Below are 13,783 nucleotides of genomic sequence, written 5' to 3'. Positions count from 1 at the left end.
TAATTGTTTCTCAACAAAACATAATATCCTCTTTCAGGCTAACTTTTATCTACCAAGCACTATGGCATTTAAAGAGAAAGAGAAAATTTTAAGAGGATATAGTTCTGGTTCAATCACTTGTTAACTGTGTAACCTTGGGAAAATAATTTAACATCTATGAGACTCTTTCATTACCTTATTATCTCATGAGATAAAGTGAGTGAAAGAGCTTTTAGAGAACTAGGAAAGTACATTATCTCTGCCTAGTAACTAATTTTTAATACTTTGATTATTACTACAAAAACTGAGTTGAATATCTACAAGTATCCATGAATATTTCTCAGTACAGTGGGGGATTACATTTCCCAGAATTCTATTAATATTTTATATTTTTAGTTCACCTTTGCTTTGTAGATAGAACCCTAAAGGTACTCTTTAAGTGCCTCTGCAAAATTATTAATTTAAAGCAACTCATCAATTACAAGTCTAATCCTAAAATTCTATGAGTTTTTAACCTTTTTGGGGGATGATGTAAAGTTTTAAATATCGGAATTGTTAACTAAATCAAATAGTCATATTTAGAGTTACAAGAGCAATTTCCCAACACATTTAACTAGAATCTGAAAACAGGAAAGAAACCAACTGAGCATAAAACTGATAATTGCTAGCATTAATAGTATTTCTAAATTCAACATCTTTAAAAAATAAATCACTTTATAATTTAATTAGGTTTTCACCTAGAGGAAAAGTGCTAATAAAAGCTCAGATAAGAGAAAGTGAGCTTGGATAATTGGTTTAAAAAGAATCTGCATAATCATAGGGCTTAATATTTTTATCTACAATTCAGCTCAAAGTCATCAGAATGACTTTTATATCAAAGAGCTTCAGTGAGTGACAAGAGCAAGACTTGCTTTGTACTGTTTGAAAGTCATTATTCTATGAAATAACTCTAGCCTGCCAAGATGAGAAAGAATAACAGATGCTGCTTTTGCATTATCTGCATTATTTCAACCAGCCATCTTTAGACATTTGGGTCAAATTTCTAGAAATGTGTTACTTGCATTTGACAGAGGAATCACGTATCTTAACCCCTTAGTTTGACCTTTCTAATTGGCTTCCATTTGTAATACGTTACTTTCTTTGGCAATTATCCTTAAGCTGTTCCAAGTGTGGACTATTTTTTGCATGTACTAGGGCATAAATCAGAATATTTTGAAAGTTAAGATTTTTACCCAAAACAAACCAGCAAGAGAAAGTTTCTTTGCATGCCTAGTATATTATTATGATGGTTAGATTTTGAAGGTGTTTTAATATTTCATAAACTTTAAGTAGACTGAGGAAAAGTTATTTTGTTCAGATGTGTGTAATCATTGTTTTCCATTCTGTATGTGGATTTTATATAATATTTTTAAATAAAATTAAATGCCCTGAGAATGATACATTGGACTTTGGACACTCAGGGGTAAAGAGGGAGTGGGTGGGGATAAAAGACTACACATGGGGTACAGTACACATTACTCAGGTGATGGGTGCACCAAAATCTCAGAAATCACTACTAAAGAACTTTCTCATATAACCAAATACCACCTACTCCTTAAAAGCCTATTGAAATAAAAAATAAATTTAAAAAATTAAATACCCTACTTTTTCACAGTGATGCAGAATCTTTGTCCCTTAAATAAATGAAAAAAATCTAAAAAATGTCTTTATGAATACTATGTTATAGCTTGATAGAATATAGTAACCAGCTCAAAAAATGAAATAGGTAAATTGTTTAACAGTTCTTGCAATGGGTGATTTCAGAGTTTAACAAAGGATTTCTATTCATGTTATTAAACTGAGATTTTTAGTAGTTTATTATATTCAGATTGTTACTCTATAATAATGGGCAATATTTATTGAGCACTTATAATACACCAAATAGTATTCTAAGCACATTGCATGCATTATCTCATTGAATCCTCAAATAACTATAGAAATTGCTCAAATTCTGTCTCTTCCAAAAGATATTAACAAACCACCTTTAGATGTTAAGACAAGTAAAATTATAAAAGTCTTACATATTAAACCAAGTGGTATTCTCACTGAATTTTTTTAAAGATCTATGAAATAAAATTATAAATAGTAAGTTTCAATTGATAGCTATCAAAACTTTCTATAACTTTGAAAATTGAAAATGTGATATTCCAATAATTTATTTAATACTAAAAGGAATAAGGATTAAAGGACTAACTTCAAAGAATAATTGCTTTTAAAATATTTTAATGTGAAGAAAATGAGTATATCACAGAAAAAGCATAAAGCACCTTTAAGTGTGGTGCATATATACTAATACAAATAGAATCTAAAGTGGGAAAACTAAGCTGAACGTACTTTATTATCTTTAATACGTTTTACTACTTCCCAGGTAATGGGAACTTGCATAACAAAGCAAATAAATAATTTGTAAATTGATTACAATACGTAAAACTGATCTAAATAAATTTTTGAGAATGCAAAATTAGTTTTCATAGTATTAAGTTATTTTTGATGTGACAAAAATACGAGATAAAAATTCTTCAAATTAATCAAATAAAATTTATCTATGAAAGTCAGAGTCTTCTAATTATTGGTTTCTTCTCTCCCTACTTGTTAATTTGAAAATATTTTACATTACTGAGACCCAATTTTTGGTATTATGAGTAGCTTGTAAAATTAATAACTTCATCTACTAAGCAAATGCACAATCGCTATAAACTTATATGTTATGAAATATATTGTTGCCATAATATTTCTTCTTACGTGGGCTGCTTCTAAGAAATAAATGGATGGCTACCCCTTTGAGAATGCTATTTCCAAATACACCTATGCTTAAACTTTTTGTAGACTCTGTAATATCTTTTCAAGCAAATATTTAAATGATTACTTCTAGAAGCACACAAAATTCTCTTGGTTAAATGTACATATACTTTAAAAAAAAAATAAGTTCTTTGGGCAAATTGTCTTACCTACTAATTTGGAAAATTACTTTTTCTGTTTTACAAATGTGAAATCTTTATAGCACCTTTAACAAATATAAAGTGGTTCTACTTACACTTGCATGGAGTTTTCCTTTTTTTGACATCGCTAAAAATTTGTTGCTGAAAACTCCTCGTATTCCTACAATCCCCTGAGACACAGCAAATATTTCCAAAATACCTAGGATGACAGAAATCCCAAAATAAAACAGACTCTTCTTTATATTATTGTGAAGAATTAAATTTCTACATAGATTCTTTTCATTCTTTATTATTGTGATTTAAAAAAAGAACTTTGTATTTAACATCCTTATTTTTCATGACATTCACTGTGTACAAAAATAAACCTAGGATTCAAGATAATTTCGAGATTTAAAAATTTAATTCTACCTCATCATAATTTTTTGGACAAATAATTTGCTTTTAGTAAACAGTGAGCTGAGATTTTCTAAGATTTTAAGGGAACTGAGAAGACATTAAAAAATGTTAATAATTCTCATCCATTGTTTCTTCATCAAAGATAGTACACCACTTTGAATATTAAAGCACATAAATTTCGTGCTCAAGACTAGTATAACCATTTGAAAGCCTGGAAAATAATACTTATTTACCTTAAATAAATTTCTCTGCTCTAATCATCATGGTTTTAATGGTAGTAACAAATAAACATATACCATACTCAGTCTTTTAGTGACTACATTTAAAGACTGCATATAAAATACTGAAAGCATTATAAATAACTTGAAATTATTGGTTTAATTAAATGTTTAATAGATTATGCTTTGATAAATCTTGCATTTTAAATCATTTCCTGGAAAAAAATTAATTAGATAGTTTATTACATTATTGTTTATATTTTGTATTTTATAGTTAGCATTATGAAGTCAATGTCTCTCTGTCTTCTACAGTAATTTCAAAGTTCACATCCACTGGATCAAGAGAATTATACACCACAGTTCATAGAGTATTTCAATAAGATAAAACTCATAGTCTGCATATAATTAGAAAGCTTGCTTATTTAACACAAATGTATGTATGTTATATGAACATGAAAAGAACATAATGTTTTTTATTTGTTGTCTATTTCAAATTTTTTTTAAAGAGGTTTTTAGTTCAATAGACCTAAAAAGGGACTTGTTTTAGAAAGGAAAAAGGGAAGCCAGGTGCAGTAGCTCACACCTGTAATTGCAGCACTTTAGGAGTCTGAAGCTGAAGGATTGCCTGATGCCAGGAGTTCAAGACCATCTGGTCGAAATAGTGACACCTCATCTCTAGTTTTAAAAAGGAAAGGAAGGAAGGAAGATAAGAAGGAAATAAAGAAGGGGGGAAGGAGAAAAGAACATCTCAATACTTCGATCTATAATATACTGAGCATATATACAAATTAGGATATCTCAATAGGACTCTGCCAAATAGAGAAATTCATCATATTTTCTTGAAATAGAAGTTTCTCCCTACAGTATTTGAGGTACATATAAAACTATTCTGCTTACCAAAAACAAAAAATATTTTATAAATATATGTGAGCAACTTGATTGAGCACTTATATTGTGCAATGTGAGCTAACATCTGTAATTGTAGCAAGCATTGCTGTTTATTTATTCAACTTGGTTTCTTAAAAAACTTGATCAGAAAATTTATTTGAAAAAGGGGATAACTGAACAACTTTAAAAAAAAATGTTTTCAGCCCATAGTAAATAAAACATACCTTAGGGAAACTTCAGGTACTCATTCATTAATAGATGTTTCTTTAAATTGAAAAACAAAAACTAAAAACTATTGGAAACTACTTTTGCTTTTAGGAGTAAACTGCTAAAAAACAAACAAACAAAAAACACTACTGTCTTATAAATCCTTTCCTTCAAAATGTTTTTCAAATGCTATTTATTATAGAATTTACTATGAACATTATTTGAGCATGATACACATCCAAAGGTTTAGAAGCATTATCATTTTATCAAATATTAACAAAGCATACCAAGTGCTTTGTAAAGTTAAATACTCTACACAGATGTAACATGTTATAGTAATATTATTACTAAAGGGTGACTGGAATGCTGATAAAATGTTAAATTTCTATCACAATTACAGGATGATACTGAGAATAGCATCAATGCTTTTAGATATTTGGGAGATGGGGGATGTGATTGTAAATATTTATGTAAACATGTGCATTCAAAAATGAGAAAGAAAGTGAGAAATTGTATATGTGTGAAATGATAGATACAAAAGGGACAACATGGAGTTGGTAGAGGAGAGATTTGGTTGTATATTTCCTCCAAGTTACTAATGGTGCTAGATTGTCAGAGGCTTTTAATTCCATTCCCTGGAAATTTTTCTGGTTTTGAACGTGAGATATATTGTATATTAATGAAAAATATATGGTAGAATAACATATTAAAGTCTCATAAGTGTATGTGTTTGTATGCTAACTTTGAAGATGTTGAGATAAAAAGGCTTTATAAATATTTGTTTTAATAGAAATAATACTGCTTTGCTTAAATAAATAGTTTCTGATAACTAACTTATTCTCTTTTTAAAGAAAGATCCACTTAGAATCATTTAACTTGTATTTCAATACAGTGTACATTTTGTGTGTATATATTATGTCCAATTTGCATGTAATGAATTTTAAATATGGGGAAGATGAAATAATATATGTGAAAAAGTGTTATTATTTGATTACATATTGCATGGTTTCTTCTTAAATTTTCCAGGATAAAAATGATATATTGCCTGAGAATTAAAGGATTTTATAATTTTAAGAAAATTATCTTTAACTGAAAGCTTAAAAATAGGCTTTACATATATCATTTTATTTACTATTATAAGGAATGCAGGAGATGTAAGAGATAAGATTGGATGGATGAATTACTTTTCACATAGGCAACTTTGGTATTGATCTTCTAAATCTTACTATTATTATGACCTAATAGTAAGAACACTCTATGATCATAATTTCCAAAGTAATGTCAGCAGTGATTTCACAATGTCTTGTTTTTTAAAACACTGGAGCAGATTCAACAAGTCACATGATTCAGTTTCCTGCCCTCCTCCCCAAGACATCACAGGCCTATTGATTTTACTATGACAAATCTCAGTAACTCATTTAGGAATTCTACATAATTTTTTAAACCCATATACATTAAATCACACATATACAAATTTCAGAAAACATTTCTTTGACACTATTTTTTTTTTAATTTCAGTAATTTTCTGACCTTTATCATTGGTAGTCAGACATATTAAATTTGACAAAAACTTAACAATTTTCCTTATGAATGCCAAGACAGTATCTCTAAGCAAAATTGTGGAAGGCCAAGCTTGTCTCATAGATGGTAGATAGTCCATGACTGTTTGCTAAATTTGACTGTCTTCTTTGATTCTCTCACTACCTTTTTTCTCTTGTCAGGACACCCCATGTATACACAAGTATGGACAGGTGTCTTAGTACTCTCCTGATACTACGGCCTTTTCCTGCTTTAGAAGCCATGGGTGGGGGTGGTTCAGTGTGAATTAATTCACATCAAAGTGCTAGTGAACCTGTGCTTTTTTCTTAAGGTGTTCCCATTTAAGAGGGTCAAAAGAAGAGGAGAATGCTTAAGAGAAGGAATTATTCTCTCTTTGTGGGATTTCAGCATTGGCACCTAGGCTGAAGAAGGCGAGAATTTCTTGGTCTCTCAGTTTACACACACAGTCTATTCCACTTATGCATTACGAAGTAAGTTTACTTCTGAAAAAAAAAAATTTTCTAGATTTTTGACTTAGTCCTCTGCAGATGTTTTAATATAATCGGGCTCTATTGATAGTGGTTGGTATAATTATACAAATTTTTCCTTTTTCTCTCTTTTGTTATGAATAAAATATAGAAAAGCATAGATATCCCATGTATTCAGAAACTTTCAACAACCCATCTGAAAATCCCCAGAGAAAAATATTTTAAAACTGGAGTTTCTCTACTTGCATCCACAAAGTAACAGATATGCTGTGCCAAGTTACCAAATCTGAATCTTGAAATATTCAGTTTAGCAGCCTTCACTGATTAAATTAGTAACAGAAAGTTTCCACTTGACTTTTTTCTACATAGTAGATACAGATTCTGATTTATTTAGGCTTGGGGGACTGTCTAATGATTCCACATGACACCAAAATTGGTAGTGAATTTAGATTTTTTAAAAAAGCAGTAACATTGGCGATTCTATCAGCCAAAATATGTGCTTGGAATTTTCATATTTCATGTAATCGCATTGAGTTTGTGTAGCCACAGCCTTAAACTTTTCTTCCCTAAATTGACAATTACTTGATTACCTATTATTCAGTGGCCCAAGATAAGTAAACAGAAGCACTGTATTGAAACTAAACTTGAAGACATATATAAACAAAGCAAACCCTTTGTTTCCATGCAATAGTTGGGTCATCTATCTTGTCTTGTTCATCTTTCTTCATCTTTCCACATGTTTCCTCATAATAAGGATTTATATACAATGAGCTTGATTTCATTTTCTGTCTTCAAAACTTGGGATAACTATTGTATAAGAGAAGCTAAGAATATATTAATTGGTTCATGTAAACTAAACAAAGTATGTTTGAAAGTCCATGGCCAGAATGTACTTCTGATGAGGAAACCAAAAAATATTTGCAATTTGCAAAAATATAGACATAAAAGTTTACTGTCAAATAATAGTTGTGAAACACATATGTTTATCTGTCTATAAGACAAATACTACAGAATGTTATTAGGTTTAAAATAACTTGTTAGAATGAAGTTTCATGGCAAAGATTTGACTTTTCTGAAGTATCAGGCTTGTAACAAAAGGAATATGTTTTCTATCATTGCTACCTCACAGACAGTAGAATTAGATGATGAGATCAAACTGATGTATCCTCTGTGGATACAACTTGATCCGGCCCTCTCAGCCTCTTTGAGATTTAAACACACTTCTTCACATACTCTAAGAAAGGTCATGGCCAACACCCTAGTTAACAGGAATGTCAGGAAACATCAAGTGCTGCATTCAAAGAGGTAAATGACCAGTTATAATTAGCAAGCTTCTGTTTCTCTTTTACAGCTAGGTAATGGCAGAGATCCATGTTAAATTCACAAATTACATGCAAATTCTTCATTGATCAATGGTAGTAAAAATTTTATGAAGTAGTTAGTATTAGACACTCCAGACATCACAAAGCAGAAAATCACTATGATTTAAATATTTGTTATGCTTTCTTCTGGGGGGGGGAACTCTATGGAAGACAAACAACACAAAAGTAACCAAAATATCATGCTTAATGAGATAGGTGTCTTATATTGGGTACATGAATGAATGAATCAATATGTGAATGAAAGCAAGTCATGTGAAAGACACAGAAACTAAACTCTGAAAGGTTACTGTAAAGAGGAAAAAATTAGGAAAAAGTCTAAGTTTTATTTCGGCACAGTTTTGGGAAACATCCCTGTTCTCTTGTAGATAGCTTTCAACATGGATTTTAAAAGAAAATGTACATTTTACATACTGGGTATTTGTAAATGTCTGGTTTAGCTGGATGTATCCTTTTTGATGTGCTCTTATTTTCCTCCCTTTGCTTTTCTACAACATCCGCTCTAGCAAGGCCTAAGCTGTAAAACTATCTTTGTCTCTTACAGTGTCTTCCTAGAGAAGACGATTAATATCCTGGGAATGAGCCTTGCTTTCCGAGATCTCCATTACAACTAAACCCTCCCCAGAGGCATTCTCTGAGCTCCCTGGGCTCCAACCTGCCTCTTGCTGCCTGCTAGTTTGGGATCTCCCTTGAGCTCACAGAAGTTATCCTCTGTTGCTGCTGATTCCTGGATAAATTACAGGAATAACGAAAGAAAGAAAGGTTTCTTGGGAGAGAGAAGGAAAGGTTGACTGAAGTGAAGAATAAGCTGTGATGGCTAATGGAGTCAAGAGATGGTTGAGACAAAATGAGAAGGACGAATGGAAACAGACGTTACTGGTTACTTCTCAAATCTCAGAAAATTCTCCTTCACCCCAATAGATTTTGAACTTTATCCACTCCCAAAATAAGTTATTTGATGAATGAAATAAACTCTAAAATATGGACATAGTTTCCTCTTGGGAGCCTGAGGGAGGCCCTGGGACTCACTGGGGAGCGCTGTCTCCAACGGGCCGCTCCAGTCTCCCTCACCACGTGCGCCGCAGGCTGCTGAATCAGCGCCACCAAATAGACTAGACAGGCGCAGGGGGCGGGCATAGACCTGTTCCTCTCTCAGCATGAACCATCAGGACTTCCACACGAGGCCCCCTTAACTCGCGGGAGGAGGCTTGCCAACCTACCACCTAACCCACTTGTGCAGCTCCGATCCCGCTCCGGAGACTGCTGGCTGCCAAAATTTCAGCCTGCCGGTGGCGTCCAGGCTCCTCTTAGAGCCCGTGAAAGAAGAAGCCCAAAGGCCCGCGGAGTCGTTGGTCTGAGATGGAGCAAGGTAGGTACATCTAGGAGCAACCAGGCTGACATTGAAAGACAGGTGACTATGCGCACTGCTGTCTCCTGGCTACATTTCCGCCCTCCCTGGGTACCTGACAGGCCCTGGCTGGGGCTCTGCCTGGCTGACCAACCCGTGCTGGAAGAGGGATCTGGACCTACTGAGCAAAAGCCCCACAGAGATCCCTCTAGTCCTACACACAGTCCCAAACCATCTCTGCCCCCAGCTGCCTAGAGGCAGTGAAGGGAAACCAGAGGAGTGACTGCGATGGTCTGGAAACACAGATGGGGTGGAAGGGAAGAGAAGATGAGAAAGGAGAACAGAGCTCCTGCTAAAAGAGAAAACTCAGAGGGAAAATGTAAAACTTTGTTTATAAAAAGTCCTACAAAATTTACACCCAAACCAAATTTAACCTCTGTGCTTCTTCTAAAATAAGAAACGTTCCCCTCACTGTTCTAGGGTATCAAAGGCTGGCCACTCTCCTAAGAAGGTGTAGTCATGGTCTCAAGATACTAAACGTTTCTAAATCCAACTCTGGAGTTAGTAATTACAATGTTTATCACGTCTCCCTCTCTAAACGTGTCCAGTTTTCCAGAGCACAATCTTCTTCCAAGCAGAAATGTCTGATGTCCCCTAATTATCTATCTGTCTATCTATCTATCTATCTATCTATCTATATTTTGTGTCTATATATACCTATGTGTATGCATTGTATACATAAACATATATATGTATATGCATATATATATAATATTAATTTGACGTTTATGGTAGCAGTTGGAAGAGGGAAGTATTTAAGATTTGATTCTTCTTTTTAAAAAATAACTTCAGTTATGGATATGGAGAAGGGCTGCACTTTAATGCCTAATTAAAAATGCCAGGCTAGTTCATAAGCAGAAGGTAAACAAACTGAACGAGAAGGAATGAGATTGTTTGTTCTCTTCCCTCATGGCTGGAGATTCGTCTTTGAGGCTAGGGCAAACTGGAAACAAGGTACCCGTCTGGGCACCAGCCTCTAGGTAACACACACCTCAGAAATCGCCATTCCTCATGCACAGGAGAGGGGTGCGTGTGCGCACACCATATAGGTGCATCTCCACCCAACCTGCCCGGCTGTTTCTGAGTATCAGCTAGTCCCAGTGACACGGGCTCAGGAAGGTGCGCCTGTGGCCCGGGGAATACCTGCTGTCCCTCCGGAATCTTCCGCCGCCCGCCTAGGACAGGGTTTGTAGGAGAGCGAGTAACTTACTTAACATATTGGCTTCGTGGGAGCCATTGACTTTGCCATCCGGGTAGATCTGCAGATGGAAACCGATGCCCACTCTGCAGTAGAGGCTGCCGGTCCGGCGCCCCGAGGGGCTCCACTGGAAACTGCTCTGCTCCAAGCCACTTCCTTGGCTGCCCAGAGAAGCTGCGGGGGAGGAGGAGGCAGAAGAGGAAGACATAGCGCTACTGCCGCTCTGTCTGCTGCTGGAGCCTCTAGGGTTCCTATCATTGGCAGCGGGTCCGGATTGCCCTTTGGGGGCAAGGCGCTTCTCCCCTTGAGCCCAGGCGCTGAGGATCAGGTGGCTGAAGAAGAGGAGGAGAAGGGAGGACAAGCTCATTCTTCCAGCCGCGGGGGTCCTAAGTGCATCTTGCAGGGCTGATTCTGGGCTCTGTAGCCCCTGTGCGGCTGCGTGCCTCTGGCGCTGCCCGCCTCGCCGCACCGGGTGGACATAGCCTCGGGGATGAGAAGGGGAGAGGGGGAGAGAGAGGCCCCCGAGCGGATCTCCGCGCTGGCACAGGGATATTTATAACGCCAGTGATCTCACTGCTCCGTGCACGCCTGCGAAGCTTCCCCTCACCCGCGGCTTTGTGTACTCACCGGCCGGTGCGGGGAGGGAGCCTCGCGGTCCCGGGGGCGGGGGGTGTGAAGGAGGGAGGAGATCCGAGCGAGTGAGTGGGAGGAGAAGCTGGGCTGAGAGAAGCTGCGCCCCGGACGCTGGGTGCGCCTATACCAGAGCCACGCACCCCAGCAGTTCTCATGCGCAGCGCGGCCACTCCGCTTCCCGGACTAGGGCCAGAGCCGCGCAGAAACCAGCTCTGCTTGAGCAGCGGAGTCCTCCAGGGGCAGCGACAGAAACGGGGGGTTGAAATGTGGAAATGGGTCCTCGTCCTCTCCTACCTCTACCGCACACTTGCGACTGGTCGACGCACTCTTTCCACCCTATTACACGATTTCCAGATTCTCCTCTTTGCCAGTAAACCCCGTTATCTCGTCCCCTCCCCGGGAGCCCTTCGAGAACCGCGTCCCGCCAGGAGGTCCCACTGCTTCTACGGCTTTCGGCGGCAGAAAACCAAATAGGGATTCGTAGCCCAACTTGGAAAGGCTTTGGTGTGGCGCGGTTGAGGGAGAAGGCTGTTTTTGTTATTACCGATTTATTAAAGAGCTAAGGAAAGGGTTTATTCAGCGTTTAAACGACACCCTGAGTCATCATGCCACGACTGGAGCTGCTTTCTTGTTGGAAACTCTCGGCTGCTCTCAATAGTATGACGAATTTCTTTTTTCCTTCTGGGAAGCTCTCGGCTTGTGTTCCTGAGAGCCAGGGCACACGCACTCCTGCGCTCGGATCGGGGCAAGAGGTGCAGGGGCTGGCCACCAGCACAAGTGACTGACCGCCCAGATGTCCTCTTTCGCCCCAGGATCCCCCTGGCAGGATTAACTAACCGCTCGATTTGGCTTACTCAGACCTGCCATTGACTGAAGGACCGAACCTATGAATGAATAATGACGTGCACGCTGGATTTCAATCTCAGGAAACCTAGAAGGGAGAATTTACTTGAGAACGGAGAATTTCCCTGTACGCAGCATCTGAGAAACACCTGACTTGCATTCTTGGAATGTTTCTGTCTGAAAACATCTTTGAAACTTTAAACTAAGCTTTGATACATTATTCATTTGTTATTTTAATGTAACTGCCGGTAACATTGACTGATAAGGTCAATTCACATGAGCCAAGGTTGATGCTAACAAACAACCTTATCCATTATTGAGTACCCACTTAAGGTTTCCCATCTCAATAATGAAAAGCATATGAAACGAATGTAGATTTTTCAGGATTGGAATCTTCCACCCCCAGAGTACTTAACATCAAGGTACTTGTAAAACAGAAGGTCACCTGGAAAACGTAGTAAAAACACTGTGGTAAAGAAAAAGGACATCACATATAGATTTGCATAACGAGGGCACCCTTTATGAGATACTGTCCAGGGCTGAACACACTCCCTCTCCACTGTTCTAAGCTCAAGTTATCTACTTCTCCCTTAACTAGGATGGGTAGGCAGATCCTTACAAGGCAACCGGAAAAGTAGACACTGAGAACAGTCACAGTATATCTCAGAATGGTCCACTTGACTGAAATCACCTTTTTTTCTGGGGTGGGTGATTGTAGGATGCTGAAACTGGGTGCTGTTCCTCCTTCAGATGATGGCCTGAGGTCTGTGGCAAAGCTGTCAGGGTTTAAGCCACATTGATGCTGCTGAATGCCGTTCGTAAGTTCCCCAATGCCACACCAATCCACAACCCATTCCTCAAGTGACAAAGATTCTCCAAAGCAAATCCAGTTGCTTGTTTCTCTCCCCTTTTTTTTTAACTCAAGGAATCTGCTGAAAGAGGAGGAGAGTGGTTCTTGCCCCTGCTGCACTATCAGCCCCTTGTCTAAACCCAGAATGTCAAGGGGACTCTGGGCCCTGGTTTCTGCAACTGATAGCCTTTTGCCCTTGCTCCCTTCTCTCAGTTTCTGCAGCTCCGCCTGAGCTGAAATAACCATCTTTGTTTCCCTCTTGATTCCCGCAGGAGCCGAGCTGGGGATCAAATCCTTGCTTAGGAATGACTCAGGAAGACAAAGACACCTGCTCAGGCTTTAGTCTACCTCAACCTGGAGGATGGCAAGATACACTCTTCCGGATTCCAAGGCCTTAGAAAGAGCCAGAGGCTCACTAAGAGGAGAGAAGTGACCAGCTGTTGTGGGAAAGGATTGAATTTGGCAAAGCAGAACTCAGCGCCCAACTGTCTTCCATACTGAAGTGGGAGGCTTAGGGGTTGGGCAGACAGCGGAATGCGCCCACAAGCGCAGGGCTTAAAAGGAAGTCTCCATTAGTGACAATACTGGTGTAGGGTGGTTGTTATTAAACTTTTAAACATTTTTGTTTTAACAAGAGGGTTATGTATTGGGGCCATTAATAAAGACCTGCAAAAGCTGAACAGTGAAACATGAAAGGCAGCACCCCGCTTGTTCCGTGAGCTGAGTTGCCAAGCCCCCTTCCCCCGCAGCTCCGCTGAGGAAAAGGTTGCGCTGTGCGC

At 37.8% G+C, this 13,783-nt stretch overlaps 1 protein-coding gene across 5 annotated transcripts in view; it reads right to left on the bottom strand.

Annotated features, from left to right (window-relative positions):
• FGF5 (fibroblast growth factor 5) overlaps positions 1-11,361 on the bottom strand; it is a 22,149-nt gene extending 10,788 nt beyond the window's left edge. For 2 of the 5 annotated variants that reach the window (XR_005200602.1, XM_037739146.1), the window contains exons 1-2: positions 10,691-11,361; positions 3,053-3,156 (exon numbers count right to left, since the gene is read on the bottom strand). Coding sequence is in view for 4 of the 5 variants with exons in the window: in XM_037739146.1 (XP_037595074.1) it covers positions 3,053-3,156; positions 10,691-11,045 (459 nt within the window). In the remaining variant the exon portion in view is untranslated. Of the gene's footprint in view, positions 1-3,052; positions 3,157-9,300; positions 9,607-10,690 lie in introns of those variants that run through there. The other 3 variants (XM_017530195.2, XM_017530197.2, XM_017530198.2) reach the window with 3 other exon arrangements.
• Between the last annotated feature and the right edge of the window lie 2,422 nt (positions 11,362-13,783).

The sequence above is a fragment of the Cebus imitator genome, unplaced genomic scaffold (assembly GCF_001604975.1).
Source record: "Cebus imitator isolate Cc_AM_T3 unplaced genomic scaffold, Cebus_imitator-1.0 Scaffold64, whole genome shotgun sequence".
NCBI classification, from domain to species: Eukaryota; Metazoa; Chordata; class Mammalia; order Primates; family Cebidae; genus Cebus; species Cebus imitator.
Note: the sequence above shows the minus strand (reverse complement) of the source record. Positions and strands in the feature narration are given on the sequence as shown.